This window comes from Sus scrofa, chromosome 2, assembly GCF_000003025.6.
Source record: "Sus scrofa isolate TJ Tabasco breed Duroc chromosome 2, Sscrofa11.1, whole genome shotgun sequence".
Taxonomy (NCBI): Eukaryota; Metazoa; Chordata; class Mammalia; order Artiodactyla; family Suidae; genus Sus; species Sus scrofa.
In genome coordinates this window covers 128,134,671-128,160,374 of record NC_010444.4, presented here as the reverse complement: position 1 = coordinate 128,160,374, position 25,704 = coordinate 128,134,671, and the positions used below count along the sequence as shown (strand labels likewise).

At 43.1% G+C, this 25,704-nt stretch overlaps 1 protein-coding gene across 1 annotated transcript in view; it reads left to right on the top strand.

Moving 5' to 3' along the window:
• The window catches only part of ZNF608 (zinc finger protein 608), a 108,523-nt gene continuing 86,424 nt past the window's right edge, over nt 3,606-25,704 (top strand). Inside the window, 2 exon segments of the mRNA XM_005661601.3 lie at nt 3,606-4,235; nt 5,284-6,391. Of these exon segments, the coding sequence (XP_005661658.2) occupies nt 5,480-6,391 (912 nt within the window). The 5' untranslated portion in view covers nt 3,606-4,235; nt 5,284-5,479.

Here is a 25,704-nt window from a genome sequence, read left to right as displayed (position 1 = left end):
AATCTAGGTCATCTTGGGTTGTGAAACAACTAATAGGCATTTTAAAAAGTGGAACTAAATATACTAAAAGTCCAAATATGAGTCAACAGCCATAACTTAAAACATGTAACTTAAATATCTTCACTGACCCACAAAATCATCATTGGATATTTATATCATAAGCCATCTTCTGCTAGGTCTAAGTCGCTTTGTGTCCACTTGACTCAGTTAAGACTTAAATTGCAGTTGTCATGTGGAAATTACAAACCCAGTAGTGTTGGATCTTTAAAACTTGCTTTTTATTAAATTCAGAGCACCGTTTGATTTTAAAATTTCCATATTACAGCTCTTAATAACAATGAAAAATTAAAACTAAAGGGACTTTAAAAGCTTAATATATATAAATACATTAGCCTAAGTATTTTCGCTGTTACAGTACAATACTGAACTTGTTATTTCACATTAACTTTTCTTGTCCTGTGACCTCAGAGTCCCATTAACTTGGTTGTTGGCATTTGTCCTACAATAAATTCTAAAATATGTTTGTGTTTTTGGTGGACTGCACAGGTGCAGTATTCAGTGGACTCTGACACCCCTCTCTCCCCAAGGTAGGGTTAAAGATTTGGGGGAAGGAGAACTCTGACAATCCTTCCGTTTAAAAATGGTACAGGGACTGTTTAAGGGGTTAATCTTCCTAGTGTATTTATCTCCCACAAATCGATTTTTTAAAAAAATGAGTCTGACCCGAGGTGTTAATATGGTTGGCTGGGACCTTATTTTTTATTTTTTTGGAGCGCCTAGGACCAGGTGGAAAGCTTTGTTACTAATTCCAGGGAAGAACCTTTGACGTAGTGGTGGTTAAATGGTTGCCAGTGTTCACACTTCATTGCTTGTGGACCAGAAGACTGGGAACAAAAGGGTTACTTGTTTCCTCACCGCCGCCTTCACCCCCAGATCGATTTTTCTTATTTAATCAGCGAGTAAAATGAGAGACACAGGGATTAAAAAAAAAAAAAAAAAAAGGAAGAAGGGCAAAGTGGTGGGGAAGGGTTGAAAGCCAGAAGCTTCAATACAGAAAATCAGTCTTGGGAGTTCGCGCTGCCGAGTCCTTGCAACACGGAAGGGAAGCCAGCAAAACGCTCGCAGTTATTTCCACACAGCCAGGCTCCCTTTTCGCTCGCTACGCGCTAGTGGCTCATTTGGCTTCCCTCTGCCACCGAGCGATCACATACATTATTTCCCCCAAGATAACACAATCAAACTTGTATTTACCGACATCCTCTCCTCGCAGCCTGTTTGAGATTTGTTTTAATAAATAAGTATTTTATGTGAATGATGTAGTAATTGAAACAGGCGCACCATTTTTTCCCCCATCTTACTGCAGGAGGTTCCTCAACCCCAATCTGGTTGGAAAATAAAACGCTTTGTCTCCACAACCACCCCCCACCGCACCCCCACCCGCTCTCAGTGTGTGTTTTATACGTGTGTATATCTCAACCCCCTACAGTAGCCAAGAGAAAGCAGCTAGCCAATGAGAGAGCCCAGTTTCATAAAAGCTGCTCTCTGATTGGCCGGATGAGAAAGGGCAATGGGAACAAAGAAAAGTCCCTTTCAGGTATAGAGGCTGAGAGCTCCTTTTGCTCCACTCCCCCTGTGTGTGTGTTGTGTTTCAGTCCTGATTTCAGTGTTGCAGAACAAGCTTGTTGTGTGTGTGCACCAGGGGGATTTTTCTTTTTTTTTAATTTTAATTTTTGCTTTTATAAAAAATACACAGGACGGTCTGTGACATTTGATGGTCCATCTTCTTTAATAATAAATTTGTTGAAGAGATTATAATTTCCAAAATAAAGCGGCTGCAACTAAACACATTCAATGCAGTTAGAAGGAAAAGGTCAACTCGATCCAATACAGACCGTAAGTACGGTTGCGTGGTGTGTCTCTATATAGCACTTAGCGGGGACTTCATGCAGGGGAATGTGCGAGTTTTATGCATTGAAATGAGGAACTAGTTACAGGGTTTGGCTTTTGCATTGAGAACAACAACCCAAGAAGGGTGAATTTTTATTCAGTGGAGGGTGAAGCATTTGTAACTTCTTCACACAAATTAAGCTTGACTGGGCACTTGGGGTAACTTAGAGTAAATTACCTTTTGGGCTCTAACCCAAGGAGAATAAAAGTGACACAGTTACAAATCCTGATCTGCAGTGTCCATTCTCTAGCGCACCTCACCCCACCCTCTCCTATCCTAGCTGGGCAGGACCCTCTTCCAAACCGAGCCAGGAAAATGGGGGCAAGGGCAGAGCAAGCCGATTTCTGTCTCTTGTCACATCTAGTGCCCAATAATTTAATATTAAACAAGGGAATAGTCACCCATTACATGTAATGGTTATAATTACCGTTTTCCACCTCCTTAAAAAAGCAAGCAGCAAAAACACCATTAAGGAGAAAAAAAAAAAAAAGCCCCACCCAACCCAAACAAACCCACAAATAGTAACAATGGTGTGTTTATTACAGGACCTGCCTAGGGAGCTAGCAAAATGTTTTTCTTTGTTTAAGACATTGGTGGGGGGGGGGTCCCTAAAATCCAAGTAGCTTGGAAGTGCCCTCCCCGCTCGCCTGGTCGTCCCCATCCCGGCCCCTTGGGAAAGCCGACAAATTGGAGATAAGTTGAGGAAAGGTTTATAAGGTGTTTCTTTAAAACATCTGCTTTGCTCTTGTGCTCATTACATTTCACTCCTTCCGAACTTCCGAGCCTAGATCTGCGAGAAATGTTTCACATTCATAACTTGTAGCTGCTCCCACTGCAAGGGCGGGGGTGGGGGGAGGCGGCGGTGGGGAGAGTGTGTGCAGGGGGAGGGGAGAGACCTTCAGCTTTTTTTTTAAAGACCAGATCAGTATTTTCTTGATACGCTTGTCACCATTTTTGTTCTCACGACAACCAATTGAGCCCTTGATCCTCACGTGATGTGAAAGGCTTGCACTGTAACAAAATCGCTTCTTTTAGATGGTTGGTTGTTGCTAACTCGCCCATCCCCCTCTCCCAGCCCCGACATTTCCAGCAAAGCGACTCTCCACTTCCAATCCATCAACAATTCATTACTGCTTTTAGCTTCCAAACGCCAGCTAATTAAAAATACTAAGCCAAGCTCTGGGGCCATCTGACTAAACACAGGAGGGGGTGGGCGAGGGAGGAGGAGGAGAGAAAAATAAATAAAAAGGAGACGCACCGTTTGCTGCGACTATAAATGGGAAAAACTGTCCTGAAAAAGGTCGCCTTAAAAAAATCTTTTTTTTTTCCCCTCTAATTATCGAATTACCACATGACTGATTGACTTGAGCGACAGCAGATTTTTTTTTTTTTTCTCCCCCTCAGGGACTTATACTAGGAACTCGGTTCCTTTTTCTTAAAACAACATAAAACAGGAAAACATCACATCCTTTAGGTTTCGAAGACTGAACCAATTTTAAACGCCGTTATTTTCCCCACCCCGCCGACCCCCGCCCCGAGCGAAGGCTGTTAAAACTGGTTTATCAGCTCCCTGAATACTCTGCTCCCCTCCCCCTCGCACCTTTCTTGTTCTCCTCTTGCCGGGCTTCTCGTCCCCCCCCTTTCCTCCTCCCCCCTCCCCACCCCCCGCGTCCCCCTCCTTTCCTCTTAAGTTAGTTCAAGAAATCAAATCTGTCAGGACGGGCGGAAAAATGCCACTTCCCGACTAACAGGCGGAATCCAGCCCAGATTTTCAGTCCTTTCTTCTTATTCTTTCTTCCCTTTCACTAATTTATCCCGATGTTAGCACATTCTGTCTTGTTACTAGCGGACGCCTGTAGGTTTGCTACATGGGATCATTACTTACTGATCACGGTGACTCTGAAGTCTGGAACTGAAGGCGGAATGAGAAGTTGGGAAAACTTTTTTCTCTAAGCTCGCTCTCTTTTTTTAAAAAACTATTATTCTCGATGCTTGTTAAGAGGAAAAAACCCTTTTGGTGCTTCTGTTGTGAATGTGAAACATTATCTTCCAGCTGTACAGTGACACATTTTTTTAAGGAGAAAAGGACTGATTCGTTTGCCAAAAGGGGGATGGGGAGGTGGAATAATGTTATCGAGTGATTATTCTGGCTGAGATGTGTTATTTGGTTCCTTCCTTCTTGATCATTTGGTGTTTAAGTAAAATGAGGCACAGGCTTGTTTGCCGAGTGGAGTGGGAAAGGCATTTTGATTTGCTGGCCTAATTAAAAAATGATAAAGGATTAAAGGTAAGCAATGTCTGTGTGTGTGTGTGTGTGTGTGTATGTATATTTATTTTTTTTTTCTTGACAACTGTTAAAAAGGGGCTGATCCCTTTAAAAACCGTTTTAACTGATCTTTGTCAAACACACACTCATTTGCGGTCATTGAGGCCACCTTGGCGCAGATCACTTAAAGTGTATGTCTTAATCAGTTTCCCGTACAGTCAGTAGCACCATATTTAACAGACTGAGCAAGTCTGTGACCTAGGAATACGGTAGAATTGTTTAGATGTAATTTTTTTTCTCTCCAAAGGCAGATATTTAGCCTTTTATTTAACACTGTCTTTTCTTTAATAGAGAAATGCTCTTAAAGACGTGTGTATATTTCAAGAATAAAATTGTATTAACTGTTGGGAAAGACAGGATAGGAGAGGGGGTATGGGTATGGGGGGGCGTATTGGTTGTTTGTTTTTTTTTTCTTTTTTTTTTGTTTTTTTCCTGTTCCTTACTGGGAACAAAAACAGATTGCCCAGACAATTTGTAAAAAGAAGTAATAAAATTAGAAATGAGAAGAATTTAGTAACATCATTCTGAAACTAGTCTCAGAGAACTTCCAGGGTCTGGTCTTTTAAATTGCAAGATCTAGGACATGTTTAAGGATGTTTAAAGCGTGTTCCTTCCTCTTGTCTGAGTGTTCAGGCTGTGTTTCTGGGGTTGTTATCATGTGTATGTGCCAGAAAGAAAAAATCCTAAACTCTCTTTTTTTTTTTTTTTTAAACCTTTCTGGACTTGACTCAGATCCTTAAGATATTTTGATGCCTTTAAAAAAGTGATTATCCTTGTGCTGTTCATAAAGGGTTTTTCTTTTTTAGCTACTGTGAGATGCTTACTGTCATGGGTATGTTTTTCGGGTTTGGTTATTTTCCTTTAAACCTGATATTGGACTGTGGAGACAATACATGAACCACTTTACTCTCCATCCTTCCCTGTACCCCTTACTGACTCCCCAGTATTAATCGTTTTTTATTCTGGTAACACCCAGACAAGAAATATTCGACTTTTCCCCCCTTCACAGGAAAAGGTGGACCTGGACTGAAGGGTGTAAAAATCCCTGGACACATTCCTGGGGCAGGAAAAAGAAGAGGAAGATTAGAAGATTTTTTTTTTTTTTTTTTTTTTTTTAAGAGAAAGCCCAGCGGAGCTAAACGAATGTCCCCTCATCTCCAAAGGAAAGTTCATCGGATTTTTATTCTAGAGAGCTCATCTTCAGGATGTCAGTGAACATTTCTACGGCAGGAAAAGGTGTGGATCCAAATACGGTTGATACTTATGACAGTGGCGATGATTGGGAAATCGGGGTTGGAAATTTAATAATTGATTTGGACGCTGATTTGGAGAAGGACAGACAGAAATTTGAAATGAATAATTCCACCACCACCACTAGCAGCAGCAACTCCAAGGATTGTGGAGGTTTGGCCTCAAGTGGGGCCGGTGCTACCGCAGCCTTAGCTGATGGCCTAAAATTTGCTTCTGTTCAGCCCTCTGCTCCCCAGGGGAATTCACACAAAGAGACCAGCAAATCAAAAGTGAAAAGGAGTAAAACTTCTAAGGATGCTAATAAATCTCTGCCTTCTGCTGCCTTGTATGGGATTCCCGAGATCAGCGGCACTGGCAAGAGGCAGGAAGTCCAAGGGCGCCCTGGAGAGGCAACTGGCATGAATTCAGCGCTGGGTCAAAGTGTGAGCGGCGGCGGCGGCGGCGGCGGCAACCCGAACAGCAATAGTACCAGCACCGGCACCCCCGCTGCCACCGCGGGGGCGGCCTCCTGTGGGAAAAGCAAAGAGGAGAAGCCAGGTAAAAGCCAGAGCAGCCGAGGCGCCAAGCGGGATAAGGATGCGGGGAAATCCAGGAAGGACAAGCACGACCTGCTTCAGGGCCACCAGAATGGCAGTGGCAGCCAGGCCCCCTCCGGGGGGCACCTCTATGGCTTTGGGGCCAAGAGCAATGGAGGTGGCGCGAGCCCCTTCCACTGCGGGGGCACTGGGAGTGGCAGCGTCGCGGCTGCTGGGGAAGTTAGCAAAAGTGCCCCGGATTCAGGGCTCATGGGAAACTCTATGTTGGTAAAGAAGGAAGAGGAGGAGGAGGAGAGCCACAGGCGAATCAAGAAACTGAAAACTGAGAAGGTAGGATAAAGTCGCCTTCCTAGATCTCGTACTTTCCTCTTTGTGTGTATTTGTGTGGGTGTTGGGGGGGGGGTGCCTCTGTGTGCCTCACACCTCTTCTTCGTGCTTTCTGGCTCTTTGTGAGATTTCTGTGCATCCTTTCTACGGACGGTGGGGATGGATGGGGGAGCTTACTTGGTGCAGTGTTTAGCTCTTGCTTCAGCTGCTGCTTGTGCTAGCGTTTGGGTCCCCAGGTGGGAGGGCCTGAATGTTCAAAGAACCTTTCCCCCCACAGGAGGGCTCCTGGCCAGTCAGCCAATTGCGGTGTGCTTTTAATAGAAAACCTGCTCCTGTACCCACTTAACTCTTGTCCTTGTTTCTTGTTGAAGGAGAACTGTCTTCTGTTTTCCTTCACATGTCCCAGAATTTCTGGGTACTGTGTCCTTAGGTGCAAGGTTCATGTTCCCTCCTGGGAGAGGTATGTTGAGGATTCCGATTTACACTCCACCCTCAACCCATTTATTTTTTTTTATGATGTTCTCCGAAACGGTTCTATCAAAGAATATCGGTGCTGAACTAAACTTGGCATCCCAGGCTCATTGGTTTCCTGTGTAGGAAAGAATGGAATGGTTTTGGTGGCTGCTGGGACTCATTCTTTGCTCCCTTGCCCAGTTCTTAGCTGGAGACTTAAAGAGTGTTATCGCTTGGATTTCTAGTTTGACCTGGGAGCTGAAAGGTTGGTGAGAAAAGTGAAATAGATTGGGTTGATTGGTGTTCTGAAATGTGGAAACGTAGCCAAAAGATACTAGAGATCTGTGTTGCATTTAAGCAGTGGGGAGCCTCGGCTTAGCAGTTTGGAGCTTTCCTCCCATCTTTGTCATTGTCTTAAAGTCCACTTAGACACACTGCCTTTGAAAAATTGGCCCCAGTGTTGTGCATTTAGTGCTGGAGGCCTTGGACTTGCTGGTCTGGCAATTACTGTGCATTAAGTTTTGTCCCAGAATTGCAGGCACTCTGTTCATGGAGCAGGTTGGAAGTGAGCTGGTGGAGTGTGTGCTATGTCTATAAAATTAATCTTTAGATTAATTCTAGATTGTGACTTGCAGAAGCAAAATTCATACCATGTGGTTTGTGGCATGGTTGTTTGGATATATGCTTATTAAATAAGGTGATTCTTGCTGTTTCTAACTTGATCAGAATTGGGAATGCCTTGGGGTGAATGTTTCTGTGCACAATTGCTCCCTGTTGTCTGTTTACACCTTTTTATTTGTTTTCATGGGTTTCAGATTTAAATGGGCGTATGGGGATGAAGTTTTGGTTTTATGATCTTCAAGTTGACGAAAGGTGTACCCAAAGATGTAGATAATGCCGACATTGCAAAAAGCCTCTGAACGTCTGGTTCTTTTATTCATATCCCCATGGTCAGACAGCGTTTTACATGGATGAACTGAAATAATCCAGGTTTCGATTCGTATGCTTTAATGTGTAGTTTCACATAATTTCTTCTAAAAGGCATTGTGAAATCTTATTCGTACAGTAGGGCATTTACTTTTGTTGCCAATAGTCTTCAAATTGCAGTTCTAATCTGCTCTAACTATCTAGATGAATTGCCCTAATCCAGTGCTCACAATGGCTGTGGTTAAGGAGTCAGAGCCATTTGATTGGATTCACTGCTGCCTGGAATGTGGGAGGTACTGCCCTTTTGCATTCCCCTTAGCCTTTTAATCTTCCAGCCAAATGTTCACATTCAACAATTTTGTTTAGCTGGCAATCGGAACATTTCAGTATCTCAAAGGCTGCTGTCATGGCAACTGAGATTAGAGCGTGGTGTCGGTTCTCCAGTTTTTGTGTTCTTTTCACTTTCCAGTCACAGAGGAAACTGGATGAAAAATGGAAGAATTAAATTATTCATGTACTTGCAACTCGTCTTCAGTCAGAGCAGTATAAATGTGATAATGTGAGTTACCTAATGAAGAGCAAACAAGTCTGGATGGGCCTGGAGTGGAGGAGGGGAGCAAGCATAGTGCATTTAGATTCACGCCACTGCCAACCATGGCTACTGGTTGTGGGCACAGAGATCCTTCAGGGATGGCTCTGAGGGCCTTCAACCCTGCAGTGTTGGCCATTCTCTGTCAAGCTGGGGTGTTGGCTCAGGATCTGGAGCACTGTTCCTTCAGGCTTTCCACCCCACCCCTACCCCACCCCAGAAGGACTTCTCTTCAGACGGCTTTTCTCCTTGGCACACAGAGATGGCACTCCCTTATACAAATGCCACCCAGGGAAGTGACTCTAACTCCACAAACGCTTGGTTGTATAAAATCGCCTTCAATTTAGAAAATACGTCCTGATGATGGGAGGGTACCTATTTAGGAGGGAAAGATTTGGTAGGATAAAGTTTACCTGACAGAAGCGTTCACTGAGGCATCCTTTGAGAAAGGTTTTTTTTTTTTTTTTTGCCGTTTTGTACAATATTGTAATTTCAGCCTTGCCTGATTATTTGGGCTTGTGAAGAGTGTTTCAAAAATGAAGATGATTAATTTTCAGCCATCCCATGTGGCTCATGAGGGGCCCAACATGAAAACCAAAGGCCAGGGGACTAGTGTGTAATGTGGTATGCATGTGCTTTTTTTTTTTTTTTTTTCCTTCTGGTTGGATGGTTCACAGGAGATTCATAAGACTTGCTGTCACCGGTTAATTTTCACAGCATGCTTAAATGTCTATTTTTGGTCTGTTTATTCTGTTTCTTCACTACACAAAGTCGTGTAAAACATGATAAATTGGACCTTATGAAACCTAATTAAATCAATGAGTGTTCTACTCCTTTATGTGGAAACCACAAGTATGTTGTAAAAGTCGCCACTCCCTTAATACGTGAACAAAATCAAAACATGCCATAATTCTAAGATGTTTGAGCTATATTTCTATAGCCATTTTGTGGTTAAGCCACCAGTGACATGTCTGAATAAGTAGATTTGACGGGTTGGCTTTTGGTTGTTAAAACCTGCTTCTCCGCCTGCCTACCCCCGCCTTTCTTTTGAAGCATAATAGCCTGTTTTGAGGCTCTTCTGCATGTATCCTCTTTAGCCTCAGTCTTACAGTTTTGAGATTATCAGTTGCAGGCATTCAGCTGGGCTAAATAGGTAAATACAGTGTATGGGTTTATTGGATGGCTGTGAATTTGAAAAATGCATGGCAGAAATCTTAAAAATAGCTGAGACTTCAAATACACACGAAAGGCCCAGGAGATCTTAGAGTTGGGTCTTAGGGTTCTGACTTTTCAGTACACTTTCCGAAAAGAGAATGATTTCTCTAATATCATGCTGCTTTCATTAAGCTGGTCCTTAGCAGTCTAAATGTGGTGTCTACAAATGGACCTGTCCATGAAGGATATCATTCATTTTATTTTATTCTCCTGTAGAAGCCTTTTTACACTTCCCTAGGGAATGCTGGCACATTTTCTAAGTGAGTGTGAGCAGCTGAAGAACATATTTTGATTAATGAGTTTTGTGGATGATATGCTCTCCTCCGTCCTCCAAATACAGTGCCCCTGACAAATTCTGCTTAGAGAGTGCAGTTTATCTACTGTGAAATAAAAGGGCAGAAAGGTCACTTGCTATAATTAAAAAACAAAGTCCATTGTTGTTGGACAGCAAACTGTTTTGAAAGCTACATAAGGGATTTAGCTGTTAAAAATGTTGGTAACTAAGGGTGGCTCTCAGTCAGCATTGATGCAGCTGCTTTCTTTTCTGTAGGCTTCCTCGGAGGGGGACAGGGCTTTTCAGATGGGTACCCAGGGGGCTGCCCGTTCCCCAAGGAAGTTTTCTGTGAGAACCCGTGGAGGCTTGGCTATTGGGTGACCAGGCACATCGCTGGGTTCTGAGCAGAGTATTTGAGATCTGCTGTGTTTCTTTTTTTGTTTTTTTAAAAAATGCAACTGATCAAGATTGTGCTAAGAGAGATAAATAATGTTTAGCAACTTTTAATAACTTTGCAGATAGTCTGTTAAAAAAAGAGGCGGGGGGCAGGGATTGACCGTCTAAATGTCAATGAGGTTAAGAATGCTCTTCCAGTGAAATTGCTTGGCCGCAAGATGGTTTTAATTAGAGTGTTATAAAGACTTATTTTTCCTAAGCAGCATTTTATAGTTAGTAAATGAAATGTATGCCGAAAGTGCTAAGCAGAAATCTCCCTAACCACAGAGGTGTTCAATAACCAGGTTCAAACTACATGGAAAGAACCATCTGTTCTTCGTTTTCAGCATGAAAAACACGGATTGAATGGCTGAGATTTGCTCCAATTTTGACTGTGTGTGCGTGTTTTTTTTTTTTTTTTAATTTAAAAAAGTTCACCTGGTACTTCACAGGAACTCGAAATTGCAGTAATATGAGCAACACTGTGAAAACACATGTTCCGACATTTATTTTAACCAGTTCCACTTTTATTTAAAAGATTTCCAGAAGCCCAGCCATTGAACACTTTATAATGGTTATTCGGTTCCTGCAGGCAATCCCAATGAGGGGTCAGTTCTTCAAAGATCTGACTGTTTAGTCCGCACCTGAATTATTCTGTCAATTTTCCCCCTGGAGGCAAGGGAGGGGGGAGGCAGAGGCTCTCCCAGGCTAACTCTGGTCAGCCTTTATCGGTTAATCTAATTGTAGGTGGTAGCATCCTGGGCTGGTTGTTGGCTCTACACAGACGTGCTCTGGTTCGGAGCTGTGAGTCTCAGATTGTTGATAATGAGGGAAATATTCTTTGAAGGATGATAACTTTGGAGCCCTTGACTTTTAGATGCTAAGCTTCTGGGTTCTGGTTTTAGTGAGAGCCCTGGGTAAAACATTATCCCCGGCCTTTGTTTGAGGTCTTTTATAGAAGCTAATGACTGGGCTTGTGCCTCTCGGAGATAAATGACATTATCTCTGAGTGGGCTGACAGGAAACAGACATGTTAATGGTGAAGCTGCGGGGAGGATCTGCCCCGGTTCTGACAAAAGAGTGGAGAAGGGACCCCTGGTTGTGGTCATTAACACATAATGCATTCTTGCTCTTCCTAAGAGGCCCTTGATAATTGGAAAGCTATTTTAGCCACAAGCACTTAAATCATAAATCTACTACTCCTAGTTCCTTTGCATTCTTAAAAGTAGCCAAGTCATGTGTTTTTTGTTAACAAGTGTGTGATCTGGCTCTTTAAAAGGGTGGCAGTGCCAGGCGGTGTGGCAGTGACGTTTGGGAGGGCTACACATCCCACTGTTCCTTTATCAGATGGGATCTCTCTTTTGTCTTTCGCCCCCAGCTCAGTCATCCCTCTACTTTAATACACAAAGAAGGGGGTCCAACAACTACAGAGAAATCACTTTTATGCTGGAAGAGGTCTCGCGGGAGAGGGATAAAAATCTATATTTTATAAGTTGGGGAAAAGATTTCGTGCAGCGATTTGAATGTGATGAAACCTGCCTTTTGAAGTGTATGTTTAAAAAGTCATGGGTATAATTGAGTTTCAATGCAGTTTAAACTCTCTGCTTCTTGAACGGAGATAATTGCCATGTTGAACACACTCTAGAGGTGTAGAAGAGGTGGAAGGATCATGTTATTCTATTCTTTAATATTAAGCACTGGAAGTTTTTCATAGTAATTACTGTAGCACAACATAGTTTTGATTGCCAGCGCTCTGAACTTGCCAGTGATCTGAACATCAAGGGTTTTGCTTGAATACTAAACAGTTTATTCCTAAGTTACTTGGGTAGTATTCTTGTAGAACATGGAAGCTAAGGGAATTCTGGGCTATCCTTAGCAACATCAGAGTGGAAATAATGCTTCTCCACTGGGACTATTGTCATATAATAATAATACCCTCTTCATCTGTACATTTAAGGTTATAGGGAAAGTGAACAAGTGAAATTCTGTCCCAAGAATGACTTAAGTCATCCTTACAGGCTCATGCAGGGATCTTACTGGTATTTGGTGCCTGTTATTTATTTCATAGGTGTGAGTATATACATGTTATAATTGCATGTGTGGATGTTGGGTTGGGAGTGGATTGGGAGCATTTAGTTAGCATGGGCTTTGTTCTTTTAAAAAAGTCACAGTTGATTTTCTGTTCCACTCTGCTGCAAGGTAATTAGCCCTTCTTTGTCTGTGCAGTGCTCTCTCCTGGCTGAAGTTTCTTTAGTGACTTCTTGCTCTTGGTTGTACTTTCTTTTTAATTTAAGCGAAAGGTTTTGGCAGTTGGAACAAAGCCTTTGCAACTGAATGAAAGGCTGTTAAACAATTCGTAGTGGATTGATCATCAGGCTGTTTGCAATGTTATTTTGAGTGCTCTAAGGGCATCCAGAAGGGGAGATTGGTACTTTGCTCCTAAAGCTAAGTTTTGCATATCTGCTTAATTTTGGTTAGAAATACCTTTGGGAATGTATAAAAATAGATGACGGGGTTTTGCCTGAAGAATTAAAGAGATTACCAAGCAGATGTTATATTTTGATAAGTCAGTGGCTCTTGAACTGCGTGGATCTCCTAGTACCCAGAAGAACTGCCCTATGAAGCTAAATGAGAATTTAAAAAATATGTATTTTGGTTGTAATAGAGAACTCAAAGGGGGAAGGGTGTTTCTGTTAAAACAAATGGGTTTGAAGTGATGAATAAATACGACTGCTGGTTTTTCAAAGCTACTCTTTCTTCTTTCTCATCCCCACCTCCCAGCGCAGTTTATTATTCATTGTGACTCTTCTAGCACAACTACTGAGCTTTTTGCAACTCCTAAGAATCCTCATTCTCAACTAGCACCTTAAGAGAAATGTGCCCACAGGGACATCTAGGCATATTCCAATCATGCCATGTGAATGAAGTTTTTAGAGTTTAAAACTATATTGATTATATTTCACGTTGTCCTTAAAGATTTTAGAAAGCAGATATTTAGGTTGTGGAATTGGCTTATTATGTTAACCACAGAGCAGATGGCATGGAGCCATAGACGTATAATTTTACTTAAAGGGACTTTTAAGGTTTTGATGTGTTTTCTTTTCCTCTTATTTCCCTGATGGCTTCTTTTTATTGAAGGGTAACTTAAGGAGACCTGGTAGCAATTTTACTGCCTTTCCCCTGACAGTTTGAAATAATAGCTCGGTCTTTGGTTGCACTGATCTTCTACTAGTCAACTTGATTCTGGTTTTTGTCATGTGGCAGTGAATTAAAAAAAAAAAAAGTGTTGGTAGTATGTTTTAAGAAATGGACTCTTTTATATGCTTCAATTAGCAACAGACGACAAAGTTCCAATTGGTCACACTTTCATAAACTCCTAGAAGTCCCTGTTCGTCCTTTTGATTAAAGAAAACTCCTGGTTTGGTTTCTCAGGAAAGCACATCTGGTTCCCTGGCAGCTTTAGGTCCTTCTTTTTGTCTTTTCGAATTAGTCACTGAAGGTTCAAAGGTCCTCTCTAAGTTGTTCCTTGTTAGGTTAGCAAGCTTTCCCCATCCTTGAGGGCCGTCCTTTTTTTTTTTTTTTTTGGTTGCTACACGCACCACATGTTGGAATTTACTTGACATAAAAGTACCATTTGTTTCTGTGCCTGAGTTTTACAGTTTTACCCATTTTTCACATAGAACATCATCAGGATGAGCTGGAAAGCATCTCTTTTAACTTTTTTTTTAACAAAGTGTGCATAGCCAGACCAGATTACTTTTGGATTTCCTGTCACCTCCTTGGCTGATTTATGGATGGCTCATGTTAAAAGCAACAATAATGTTTGAATTGGAAGGGTTGAAGCCTCGGGTTTTCATTCTTCATGGAGAACTGTTTATTTGTGTGTGGTTCACCACAGTACATGGATAATGCTATCAAATCTGTGCTTTATTATAGGCTTATGACTAGCACAGCAGCACTTCAGTTATGTGTTTCTGCCTTTTAGTTCTTTGCCAGCTCTTTTGTGATGGAAATGAAATTAGAACCAAATCTTTGCAGCCAAGGGGAAAATAGGCACAACAAATAGAAATTGTCCCTTGAGCCAGTTCAGAAGTAAGCAGTGGTGATTTAAGAAACATTTTTTTCTCAGAGTAAATGAATTCCATAGGAAAAAAAAAAAAGGACTCTCGATTTAACTTTTCCACAAAGATCTGTGGAAGATGAGCCGAACACTTGGACAAATGGAGGCTGTTCCAACAACGAGGCTTTCTCCCTTTATATTGTCTCACATCTGAACTAACTGATTGCAAAGCAGTTCACATTCCCAAACCTTTCAACTGCTTTGAAGGTGGAATTTGAGTTCAGTAATATTGTTGGCTTCTGCTCCCCAAAGGGAACAACATGATTTTAGAACAGAGCAATTGAGCCTTTCCGCATCAAACTCCATTTGGCCAATTGTCTCCATTTACATTCCTTGCCCAAATCCTTCACCAGCCTTTCCCATGATGCCGCAGCAGATGCCAGACACTGAAGTAGAAAGCGAGCAGCTGTTTCCATTACTCCATTGCTGCATTATCCTCCGCAATCTGCTTGCCTTTTTGCTCCCCTCCCCCACCTGAAAAAAAAAGAAAGAAACCTTCTTTCCCTCTGACGTTTGCCTGCTCGGGGTTTATCAGCCAGCAGGTTTTCTATCTTATCAGGACCACGGATTTCTTGGGAAGGCCCAGGTTATTGTTTGCGGCAGGGGAGCAGATGGAGGGCCCTGGGCCCCCGGGGGCGTGGCCCGGCGGCGCGCTCCCGATGGTGGGGGCCCGAGGCGGGGGCGCGCGCCGCCGGGGCGCGCCCTCCTTCCCTCCCCGGACCCGTTTATAGCCCTGAGCGCTGTAAATCTGTCAGCTCTTCACGACGCCTTCACCTCTTTCTTCATTTGCTCCGGCTTCTAGTTTGACAACGTTCCCCTGAGGCGGAATTCTAATCTGCTTCCAATTAGTTGCAAAATGTGACTGAAATTTCCACGTTATGACTGCTGTTTTACTTGCACGCACACATCTAGAAACAAATTAATGCTCTTGAATATTTATTTTTTGAGTCCTTGGATTTACTTTAAGAGGAAGAGTTTCCAACTGTTTGGAATGACTTCCAGGATTTGCCTCCCCCTCCCTTATAATACCCTCAGTTTTTTTTTTTTTTTTTTAAAGAAAAACACAACTACGGTGTGTCCTCCCCATCTCTTAAGTCTTTTGCATCTTTTCAAGATTTCTCCAAATGTATTATGTATGTTTAAGGTATACAAATAAATTTCGGAGTTCCCGTCGTGGCGCAGTGGTTGCGAATCCGACTAGGAACCATGAGTTGCGGGTTCGGTCCCTGCCCTTGCTCAGTGGGTTAAGGATCCGGCGTTACCCTGAGCTGTGGTGTAGGCTGCAGACACGGCTCGGATCCCGCGTTGCTGTGGCTCTGGCGTAGGCTGGTGGCTGCAGCTCCGATTCGACCCCTAGTCTGGAAACCTCCATATGCCGCGGGAGCGGCCCAAAGAAATAGCAAAAAGACAGACAAAAAACAAAAAAAAAAACAAATAAATTTCGTAGTATTTCTAAAATAAGGATGTTTGCCCAAGTTTAATGGAGAGGGTCTTCCTGGTGCAGTGTTTTAATGGAACACAAAGAGACTCAAATTCAAATTCGCTGCCACGTATAGCTTAAGTGTATTTGGTCAAAACGCAAAGGACTTGGGACGCACTTTTAAATTCTTTCATTTGCTACTCAAAAAATAAATTAGGTCATTAATTGACTTAACGAATAACAAGGGCAGCGGTAAAGATGTAATTATGGTACTGTTACCCGACAAGTTTGTGTCTCCATCCTGAGCACACTCTCCTGAGCACACCTTCTGGAAGCTGTTGGAAATTCTGGACTGCAGTAGGTGTAGTCGATGGCTTCCTGTGACTCCAGTGCCCCCTTTCCTACATAATCCACTGTTAGGAGAATTCTCTGGACTCTGGGTTTTGGGGGTGGTTCTACTTTGAGGGAACTTTTTTTTTTTTTTTTTTTTAACGGAGTTACTGGTCCATCTCATTATATGTAAATGTTAGAGTTGTTGACATCTTAGTTGCGGAGAAAGTCAAATTTAGCTTTAAGTTTAAAAAAGTATTTTTTCATGACTGCGAATTTAAGTACGAGGCAGTGGGGACTTGGGTGTCGTAATTGCAGAGAGGTGGTACTCTTAGAGAATGTAAATAGCCAAGTTTACTGATGTGTTTTATAGTGGTGTTCAATCCTCAGCATCTTGGCAGATTGATATCAACAGTAGTAATGGCCTTTAAAGAGGTGTGAAGAATTTTATTGATGGTGAAGTGGTTATGTTGATCACATTACTTTGTATTAGTTTTTAAATAACACCTTCACATGTAAATAGATCGATTTTTTTCCTATGGATTTTTTTCCCCCCTATGGCAGGCATCGTGGCAAGCATCATCACGTGTAATCATAAAAGCCCTATATTGATTGATTTATAATGTCCTTTTTTATGTGCTGTTTTCAGTCTCTGTAACTAGGAGGTGGGCACTTATTTCACTCGATTTAAAGACTTACTTAAAATTCTTTATTGCATATAGGATAGAGATGATTTCAATTATTTTCTTTAAAAACTTTTAGCCATGCTGAAATTCTCACCAAAGGAGTAGAAGCGCTTTTTGTATTGTTTGCTTGCTTCTTGGTCTGTGACTGGTAGTAGAAGAAATAGCCAGATTGAAATCCATAAAAATTTAAAATGTGGGCCTTTCTAGAGACCTCCTGGGTTAAAAAAAAAAGAGAGAGAGAAAAGAGTGGCCCCATAGTGAACTGCTCACAATGGGCATGATTGTGCTAGCCCCTCAAGTCCTGGGGTTCACTAATTACCCTTTAATGAGGTCGGTCTGCCCCAGCTTTCCCCCTACCTTGGGAGGAAAAGCACGCAAGACAGTTGGAGTTCAAGTGGACCTTGCTGTATTTGCAACTTAGCATAACTCCTTTGAAGGCCCCCAAGGCGCCTAATTGGGGCTGGGCATTTTTGTTTTGGGGGAGACTACACACAGCTCCCCATTGTGTGTATAGAAGCCATCGTGAGTCTTGGAAACATTATGTGCTTTTGTTGATGGTGCATAGTTTTATAAACTCCAAATGAGCTTATTGCCTTTTAACCATTGGGAGCACTAAATAATGGAAGAACCTAGAAGTCTCTGGGTTGGGTAGCCGCCAAGCAGTTTTTTTAAAAAAAGAATGAATGGTTTAATTGTAGAGCCAACCATTTGTTTACAGATTAAGAGTTATTCAGTCACCAAATCCTATGGACCAGGAGGTGGAAGAATGAGTCCGTGAGGTATAGGAATTGAATGCCCCATGTTATGTTTTTGTGACCATGCTTAGCTGCTTTTACCCTTGTTTCTCACAAAAGAAGAAGGAATTGTTGAATGGTGAGAACTGCATGGCTAAGTGTACTTTTTAAGCTGTAAAGAGAGAGGGGGCAGGGGGAGGGAGGCAGGTTGTCATTTCTTTGCTGCCTGCTCAGGAAGCTGAAAAAAAGTTCTTCCAACTGAGAAGGGGGACCCAGGCTGTTGCTGAATTTTCTTGTTCAAATGACGTGGACTGGTGATGGTGGTGGAAGAGGTAGGCAGTAAAAAGTGGGACGAAGGGGTGTGTGGGCGGGGCGGTGTGAGAAATGGGGTGGTTGGTGGGGAGCCTTTGTTAGAATGGCCCTAATGCATAATTGAGACCCTCTGCAGAAATTCCCCAGTATTGCATTAGTTAGTGGCCATGGTACTGAATAGAGGGAAACTGCAGCCATGGCAGTGAAGTGGTATAGCAGTTTTGGGAGGGGAAGAGCTGTTGCCTGGCAGCCAGAATTTTAGGTTGTCTTTTCTTAATTCTTTTCTTTTCTTTTCCTTTCTTCTCTTCCTTTTCTTTCTTTTTTGGCTAGATTCTAACAGTAGAAGACCAGAAAATCATGGCATTTGTCCCCGCTGTGGTTGTGGTTCTTCTCCTCTGTTTATGAACAGTGGGTTTAAGGAGCTCACTAAGTAAAGTGCTATTTTCTAGAAGTATCATTTTGAACACTCCCCAGTTCCCTGTTTTCTATTTTTACATTAATCTTCTTGGGAGTGTAACCCTTTATCTCACAGTGTTCTCTTGTGTGTAAACTGTCACCCTAAGGATAACGGGTTACTTACAAGTATTGTTTCTACGTAATGTCTTTGTATGTTGTTTGGCCATGAAAAAGCCCATTCCTTCGGTAACATTAAAATTGCTTGTTACTTGATGCATATTTGATAAATTGAACTTACTGGCTTAACATGATCTTGTTTTGTTTTGCTCCTAAAAGCTCTGGTACTGATATTTTGGTATGATCCTTTTGAAATGGCTTGGTTTTCAGTTTAAATCATGGCTGGTAGCTTCATTTTACACGTCTTTCTTTTGGAGGGTAATGAGCAACAGGAGGATTCTAGGAATGAGAGGAAGGGAGGGTATGAAGATTAGATCTAAATGGCTTCAGCCTTGTCAGACCAGTGACCTTTTCAAATGTTCCACTGTTCATTCTGGATGCTTTTCTATTAACAGTGGCTGTATTAGTGAAGAAAGAGACTGGATTTTACTTCTGTGGACATCCAACATAATTTTAAAACTTCAGGCTTTTAAGGCTCATAAAATTTAGCCCTGTTGTAGTCACTGAGACTGAATTTAGGTAAATATGTTTTTAAACATTCATGCCCCCCTCCCCAATCAGGTTCTACCAAAGAGGTAAATCCCAGCAAATGCTCACCTAAATTTGATTTCTTTGTGAGTAGTTTGACTGTTAATCTGTGCTCAACCTAGGTTTACTTTGCAAAGTAAAGCAGAAGTGCAACGACAAGACACATAGCTCCTGCTTTGCAAGATTGAAATCTCTTTGCAGTTCTAATTCCTCTTGGAAGGAAAGCCCCCCCCCCCCCCGCCCCCCTGATCGCCACCCTCTCAAATTGTTAGTGCCTCTGCAGTGTGACTCCTTCTTTAAAAAGCACTTAAACATAGCATTTCAGTGAGTTTAGTCTGTGCACATCTTCATAGAGAACAGGGAATCTGTGCAGAGCTTCTGCCTTATACACAAGGGTGTCTGGTTCCTCCTAACTTGCTGTGTATACTGTTTTAAGTGGACGCTTTTCGTTGCCTGTGTAAAATGTGAAAGGAAGAAATGTTAACCTTTCTAAGATGCTTTGAAAATGATTTTTCTAAGCCTGCTTACCCCAGATGAGTACGTTCTATTTGAGCTCATATTAAAGGCTTAGTTAAAGTCTCCTTTGAAAGGCTAGCAGAGGCATCTGTAAGCCTGCTGTAAATTCATGTACATTATTTCCTTGTAAAAACCAGTGTTTTCCATTTACCCGCAGTTAGTACAGCTGCAGAGTTACTTCCCGCAGATCCTCCCGTCCAGTCTCAGATTGATGGGAGGTTTGTACCATCTACAGCTCTTTATGGCTCCTGACACGAAATCACTTGCCTTTGTTGAATTTCAGCTGAAAACTTGAACACATTGAATTTTCCCTTTCTGACACTTACAGTGACATCTGAAGAGATTTGTAGACTTTTGTACTGGAAAAAATCTAGAAGATGCCCAGTGTATTCAAATCACATTTTTACGGGTGTTCAACACATAAAGATTGTTCACGTCTCTAAATTTGGTGGGCAGCTTGTCAGCACACACCAGTAGTAGGAGGAAGTTAGATGGTGGAGGAAAAACAGGTACCGTTTTATCTTTGTGTCTGTAAAAGAAATTCTGCAGGGTTTTGGAAGACGCTCATTCTGCCTCTTTTGTAACTCACCCTGGGCTCTAAAGAGTAATACTCACTGTGCAAATATTCTGTGTGACGAGGTCTAGTCGCCTCCACGTTATTTGAGCCTGGATGTGCGTGCATAATTGGAGAGATTATTGGAGAGAGAGTGTTTTGCTGTGGTAGATGTGGTTTAAATCCTAGCACTGAGCATAGCATTTACTTTCTCAGCTTACCCACAAAATCTGTGACTAATTTAGTGAATGTGAAGATTTTAGTCCAGATGGTTAGGTTTAATTGTAAAAACTGGAACGATTTCAAAGTACCCTTTGGGGAGTGCGGGAAACAACAACTAAACAACAAAAGAGAATGAGAAGTAACTGTAAGTCACTAAATATAGCATATTTGGATATTACACATTTATAAACACACACACACTATATGTATATACATACATATATATATATGCAGTCTGCATATACATGCGTATATATTTCTGCATGCACAGTCAAGGAAAAGCTTGAAGAAGTTATTATACTAGTCAGAACAGCTTACGATCAAGAAGAAAAGTGGGGGAGTTCCCGTCGTGGCGCAGTGGTTAACGAATCCGACTAGGAACCATGAGGTTGCGGGTTCGATCCCTGCCCTTGCTTAGTGGGTTAAGGATCCGCCATTGCCTTGAGCTGTGGTGTAGGTTGCAGACGCGGCTCGGATCCCGCATTGCTGTGGCTCTGGTGTAGGCTGGCGGCTACAGCTCCAATTGGACCCCTAGCCTGGGAACGTCCGTATGCCGCGGGAGCGGCCCAAAGAAATAGCAAAAAGACAAAAAAAAGAAGAAAAGTGATTTTTAATGTTTTCAGATTTAGTGTGTTCTCTTTAAAGGGTTTCCCACTGTGTATTTGGCCTTTCTGGGCCCAAAATAGGTTTCCCCTCAAGTGTGTTAAGAAGACACCCCCTTCCTGTCACCCTCTATTCTTGGTTGGAGAGCATTGCCCATTACCTCATCAAGTTTTTGGGAAATGCCACTCTTGCCCAGGCCTTGGCAGATGTCCCCTGGCTTTGGTGCTCTCCGAGGCCTGGGCCAGCCCGTTCTTCTGACACAGCAGCTGTGAAGCTCAACAAGGGCGTGAGCTTGCAGAAAGGGGTGGCTAGGTGGTGATTAGCGCTGTGGAGGGACCAGCTTCCTTTTCAAAGCATCGTTTATTCCAAACAGCTCTTGTCTTAGAATGAGCACAGTTATCCGAGCTGATGCTTTTAAAGCTACTCCAGCTACTACTATTGGCTGCTTCCTTTGCAGGTCTTCAGGAGCTTCAAGGATGGAAACTGTGCCCTTCTCTGCTTTGGGACACCACTGACTTAAAACCTTGGACTGATACATTGGCTTTGAAGTTGGTGGGCTAATGGGCTTTAGAGTGTACTTGGTTTCAAGTACCTGAAATTATAAAGAGTGAGAGGGGGCTGGAGAGAGGGTTAGTCCGTGGGCCTGTTGGTAAGATCTGCTTGGTTCAGGTAGAACGACTATGGTTCATGTCATAGCGGTCCACAAGGCAGGCCACTGGAAACATGCTCAAATATATATACATTGTGTAATACTCAGAAAACTCAGAGAAAATGCGTTAAAATTTTCTTTTTCTTTTTTTTTTCTTGGCTCTACCCATGGCATGTGGAAGTTCCCAGACCAGGGATGGATTCCATGCCACAGCAGTGACCTAGGCTGCTGCAGTGACAATGCCAGATCCTTAATCTGCTGTGCCACAAGGCAACTCCAAAATCAGTTAAATTTATATGTGTTACATTTACGCTACATCCGGTGCTTTAACATCTGATTATTAAGCCCTCAGCCTTTTAAAATGGCATAAGGAGGAGTTCCCTTCGTGGCGCAGTGGTTAACCAATCCGACTAGGAGCCATGAGGTTGCAGGTTCGATCCCTGGCCTTGCTCAGTGGGTTAAGGATCCAGCGTTGCTGTGAGCTGTGGTGTAGGCTGCAGACGTGGCTCTGATCCCGAGTTGCTGTGGCTCTGGCGTAGGCCGGTGGCTACAGCTCCGATTCAACCTCTAGCCTGGGAACCTCCATGTGCCGCAGGAATGGCCCTAGAAAAGGCAAAAAGACAAAAAAAAAAAAGAAAAGAAAAAGGCGTAAGGAACACAAGCTTGAGTTTGTCTTTCATGGTAATGAAGATAAGTAGAAAGCCAGCCCTATGGGGCTGGTGATTTTCAGATTATGGAAAACGTGTAATACCCGCTAAGAGAAGGCACTTCTTGAGGAGAAGTGTAGATTTTGGAGCCTGTTATCATCGGTGACATGGGAGGGCAAGATAATGCAAGGTCAGCCATGCCAAAGCAGAGCTGGTCTTTGTTTTGATCCCCTTAACTACCTTCCTTTTAAAAATACCTTTCTTTGGGAGAGTTCCCTTCATGGCCCACTGGTTAACGAACCTGACTAGGATCCATGAGGGTGTGGGTTAGATCCCTGGCCTCGCTCCGTGGGTTAAGGATCTGGCATTGCCGTGAGCTGTGGTCTAGGTCACAGACACAGCTTGAATCCTGTGTTGCTGTGGCTGTGGTGTAGGCCAGCAACTGTAGCTTCGGATTCATCCCCTAGTCTGGGAACTTCCATAGGACGAGGGTGTGGCCCTAAAAAAGCAAAAAAAAAAAAATCTTTCTTTGGCTCTCTGGTGTCTCCTCACCTGCTCAGAGCCTTATTTTTCTTCATTTATCAGCAGCTTTGCCCTATGAGCAATCCATTGAATAAGTGAATAAGTGGTGATTTTAAGATGGTGTCACTGTCTTACTATGAGTAGACTTTTAAAGGATGGAGTTCACATGTGGGGACTTTCTGGTAGGAGGAGAGGTGGGGAGCTTCCCTGGTGTCCTTATCACCGCTTTGGGGCAGTCGTCTTTTCTGCTCTCAAAGCTAATGTTTTGTAAAGCTGATTTTGGAGAGAACCTCTCTATAGATGTCTCTCAGCATTTGAATCTGACATCAAGGTGTAAATAATGAGGTCGAAGCAGAGTCCGACATGGCTTTTTTTTTTTTTTTTTTCCCTTTGTCCTGATCTCATGGTGGATATTGTAAGGGACTTTTATAGCTAATGGAAGGAGTAGGGTTCAAATAGGGACGTGATAGGCAAATGAGACCCTGAGCATTGATACATGGGGTATGTCAGACTTGATAGTATGAATGTCATAATTTTTTCTTTGTGTCTGTCACTAAAATTTTATGTATTTGTACCTTCATGTAAGTTGTGTTTTCTTGGCACCTTTTTGCAATACCTGATGTATTTGATTTGAGAAATGAAAATAGTGGAAATAACGTCTATAACTGAACAAGGTCTGTGAGGGCAGCTGTCCAGGGTTAAGGCTCCTGGACATCTAAGGACACAGGTCAGGAAAATAATAGATGATAAACTCACCAGTGTACCTGTCACATCACCGCAGACCAGAGATCCCCACAGTTTGTGCAGGCAGTGGTACCTTTAATTTCCTCTGGAACCTTGGTTGCCTATTTTTTTTCTGTTGGAAACCCTGTCACGTCTTAGGACACAGGGGAGAAGAGAGTTGTTGAAAAAACAGAGTAGAAGTCTTGCCTACTTGTTGGGATCCTCCACTCTTGACTTTTCTTTTAGAACTTTGACATGAGGAGTTATGTGCAAGAGATGAATATGAAGCAGGGGCTGCTGGAGGTGTGGTTTTGAAGCCCAGGTACAGGGTTGAGAGCTGTGGCAAGCATGAACTTTAGAAGGGAGAGAAAAAATTATGTAGGAGTTCCCGTCTTGGCGCAGTGGTTAACGAATCCGACTAGGAACCATGAGGTTGCAGGTTCAATCCCTGCCCTTGCTCAGTGGGTTAACGATCTGGTGTTGCTATGAGCTGTGGTGTAGGTCGCGGATGCGGCTCGGATCCCGCGTTGCTGTGGCTCTGGCGTAGGCTGGCAGCTACAATTCTGATTCAACCCCTAGCCTGGGAACCTCCATATGCCTCAGGAGCGGCCCAAGATTGGCAAAAAGACAAAAAAAAAAAAAAAAAAAATTATGCTGACTTGTGGGGCATCACTGCCTGTCCTCCTGACTGGATGTTTGTACTTTCTGGACATACTTCCTAGTCGCTCTCTTGGCCGACCACACACACTGCTAAATCCACGCAGATGATACACATGGACTGTGTCCTGGGCAGACCATGTCTGTACTGGGTTGGGAGTGAGGTGCAGGTCGGATCCTGGAAGGCCTTGCAGGCCGTGGTAAAGAGGTTAGTTTTTCATTTGAATATGATGAGAAGCCTTTATGGAATTTTGAGCCAGGAAGTGGCAAAATTTGGTTTGTTTTTGAAAACGTGCCCTTGACTGCTGTGTAGAGAAATGACTCCAGAGAGAAATGAGTCAACAAGGCTTTTTCATTCATTCTTGCAAGAGAGGATAGACTCCTTCAGTAGTCGTGGAGGTGGTGGGAAGTGCCCACATCGTGCCAGGTAATGAGGAAAGGATTTGGTTGTGGAGTGGTGAGAGGAAGAGAGTTAAGGATTTGGGGGTAGGCGCAGTCCAGAGTTGGGATACACTTTTGCTGTACCCTGTGGCTGCCTGTGCGACAGGGAGAGGTTACCTGGAGAGTATAGTTGGAGAAGCCAGGGGCTCGGAGCTGAGCCATGGAGCATGGGGGGAGCCAGCGCTGCGTCCATTGAGGAGGAAGAAAACCAAGCCAGTCTGGTGTTTCTGGAAAGCAAGCGAAGACATTCTAGCAAGAGCATAATGGAATGTGTCCCATGATGCCAAGAAGTCAGGTTAAGGTGAGGCTCGGAACTGACCCTTGACTTTGGAAGGCTGTCTGTTATCGGTGATCTTGACACAAATGGTCCTAGAGGGAGGGGGTAAGGGATGGGGGGCTGAACGTCTGAGAGGAGCACTTGGATTTCCCGTGGAGATGGAGGAGAACAGATCTCCGTGAGTTCCCCTTTTATATAAGGGACATGATGAGGTCAAGGAATGTGTATATTTGTCCTTTTTTTTTTAACGTAGAACACAGTTTGGATATGCTGATGGAAATGATACAGGAGGCAGGGAAAAGCGGATCATTCCTCAAAGAGAGGGAATAAGGTGCCCTGGAGTAGGCCTGGGGTTGGGGTTGGGGATCTGGGACAGGGGTGCATCTGTGAGCCTCTGGAGCTGGGGTAGCTCCTCCATTGTAATAAGAGCAAAGTCAGAAAATAAGAACAGATCTGTGTGTGTGTGTGGGTGGGTGGGTCGGGGGAGCTGATAGGTTTTGTGGTGGACAAATTAGCAAATTTTCATTTTGATCGTGTGCAGTGTGTTGTTGCTGTGTTAAGGGGTTCTTTTTAATACAGATAGCATAGACGACCATTAAATATTCATATTTTTATTCTCTGCCACCTAGAGTTTAGAAGCTTTGACCTTCTTATGTTCTGACAGTAGAAATACTGGAAAAGGCGAGGAGTCCATAGGGGTCTCAGTTTCTTCTTTCATTCATTGCTTATTCGTTCCTTGACTCAGTAAATACTTTTTTTTTTTGGTCTTTTTGCCGTTTATAGGGCCGCTTCCCACGGCATATGGAGGTTCCCAGGCCAGGGGTCCAATTGGAGCTGCAGCCACCGGCCTCCGCCAGAGCCACAGCAACTCGGGATCCAAGCCACGTCTGCGACCTACACCACAGCTCAC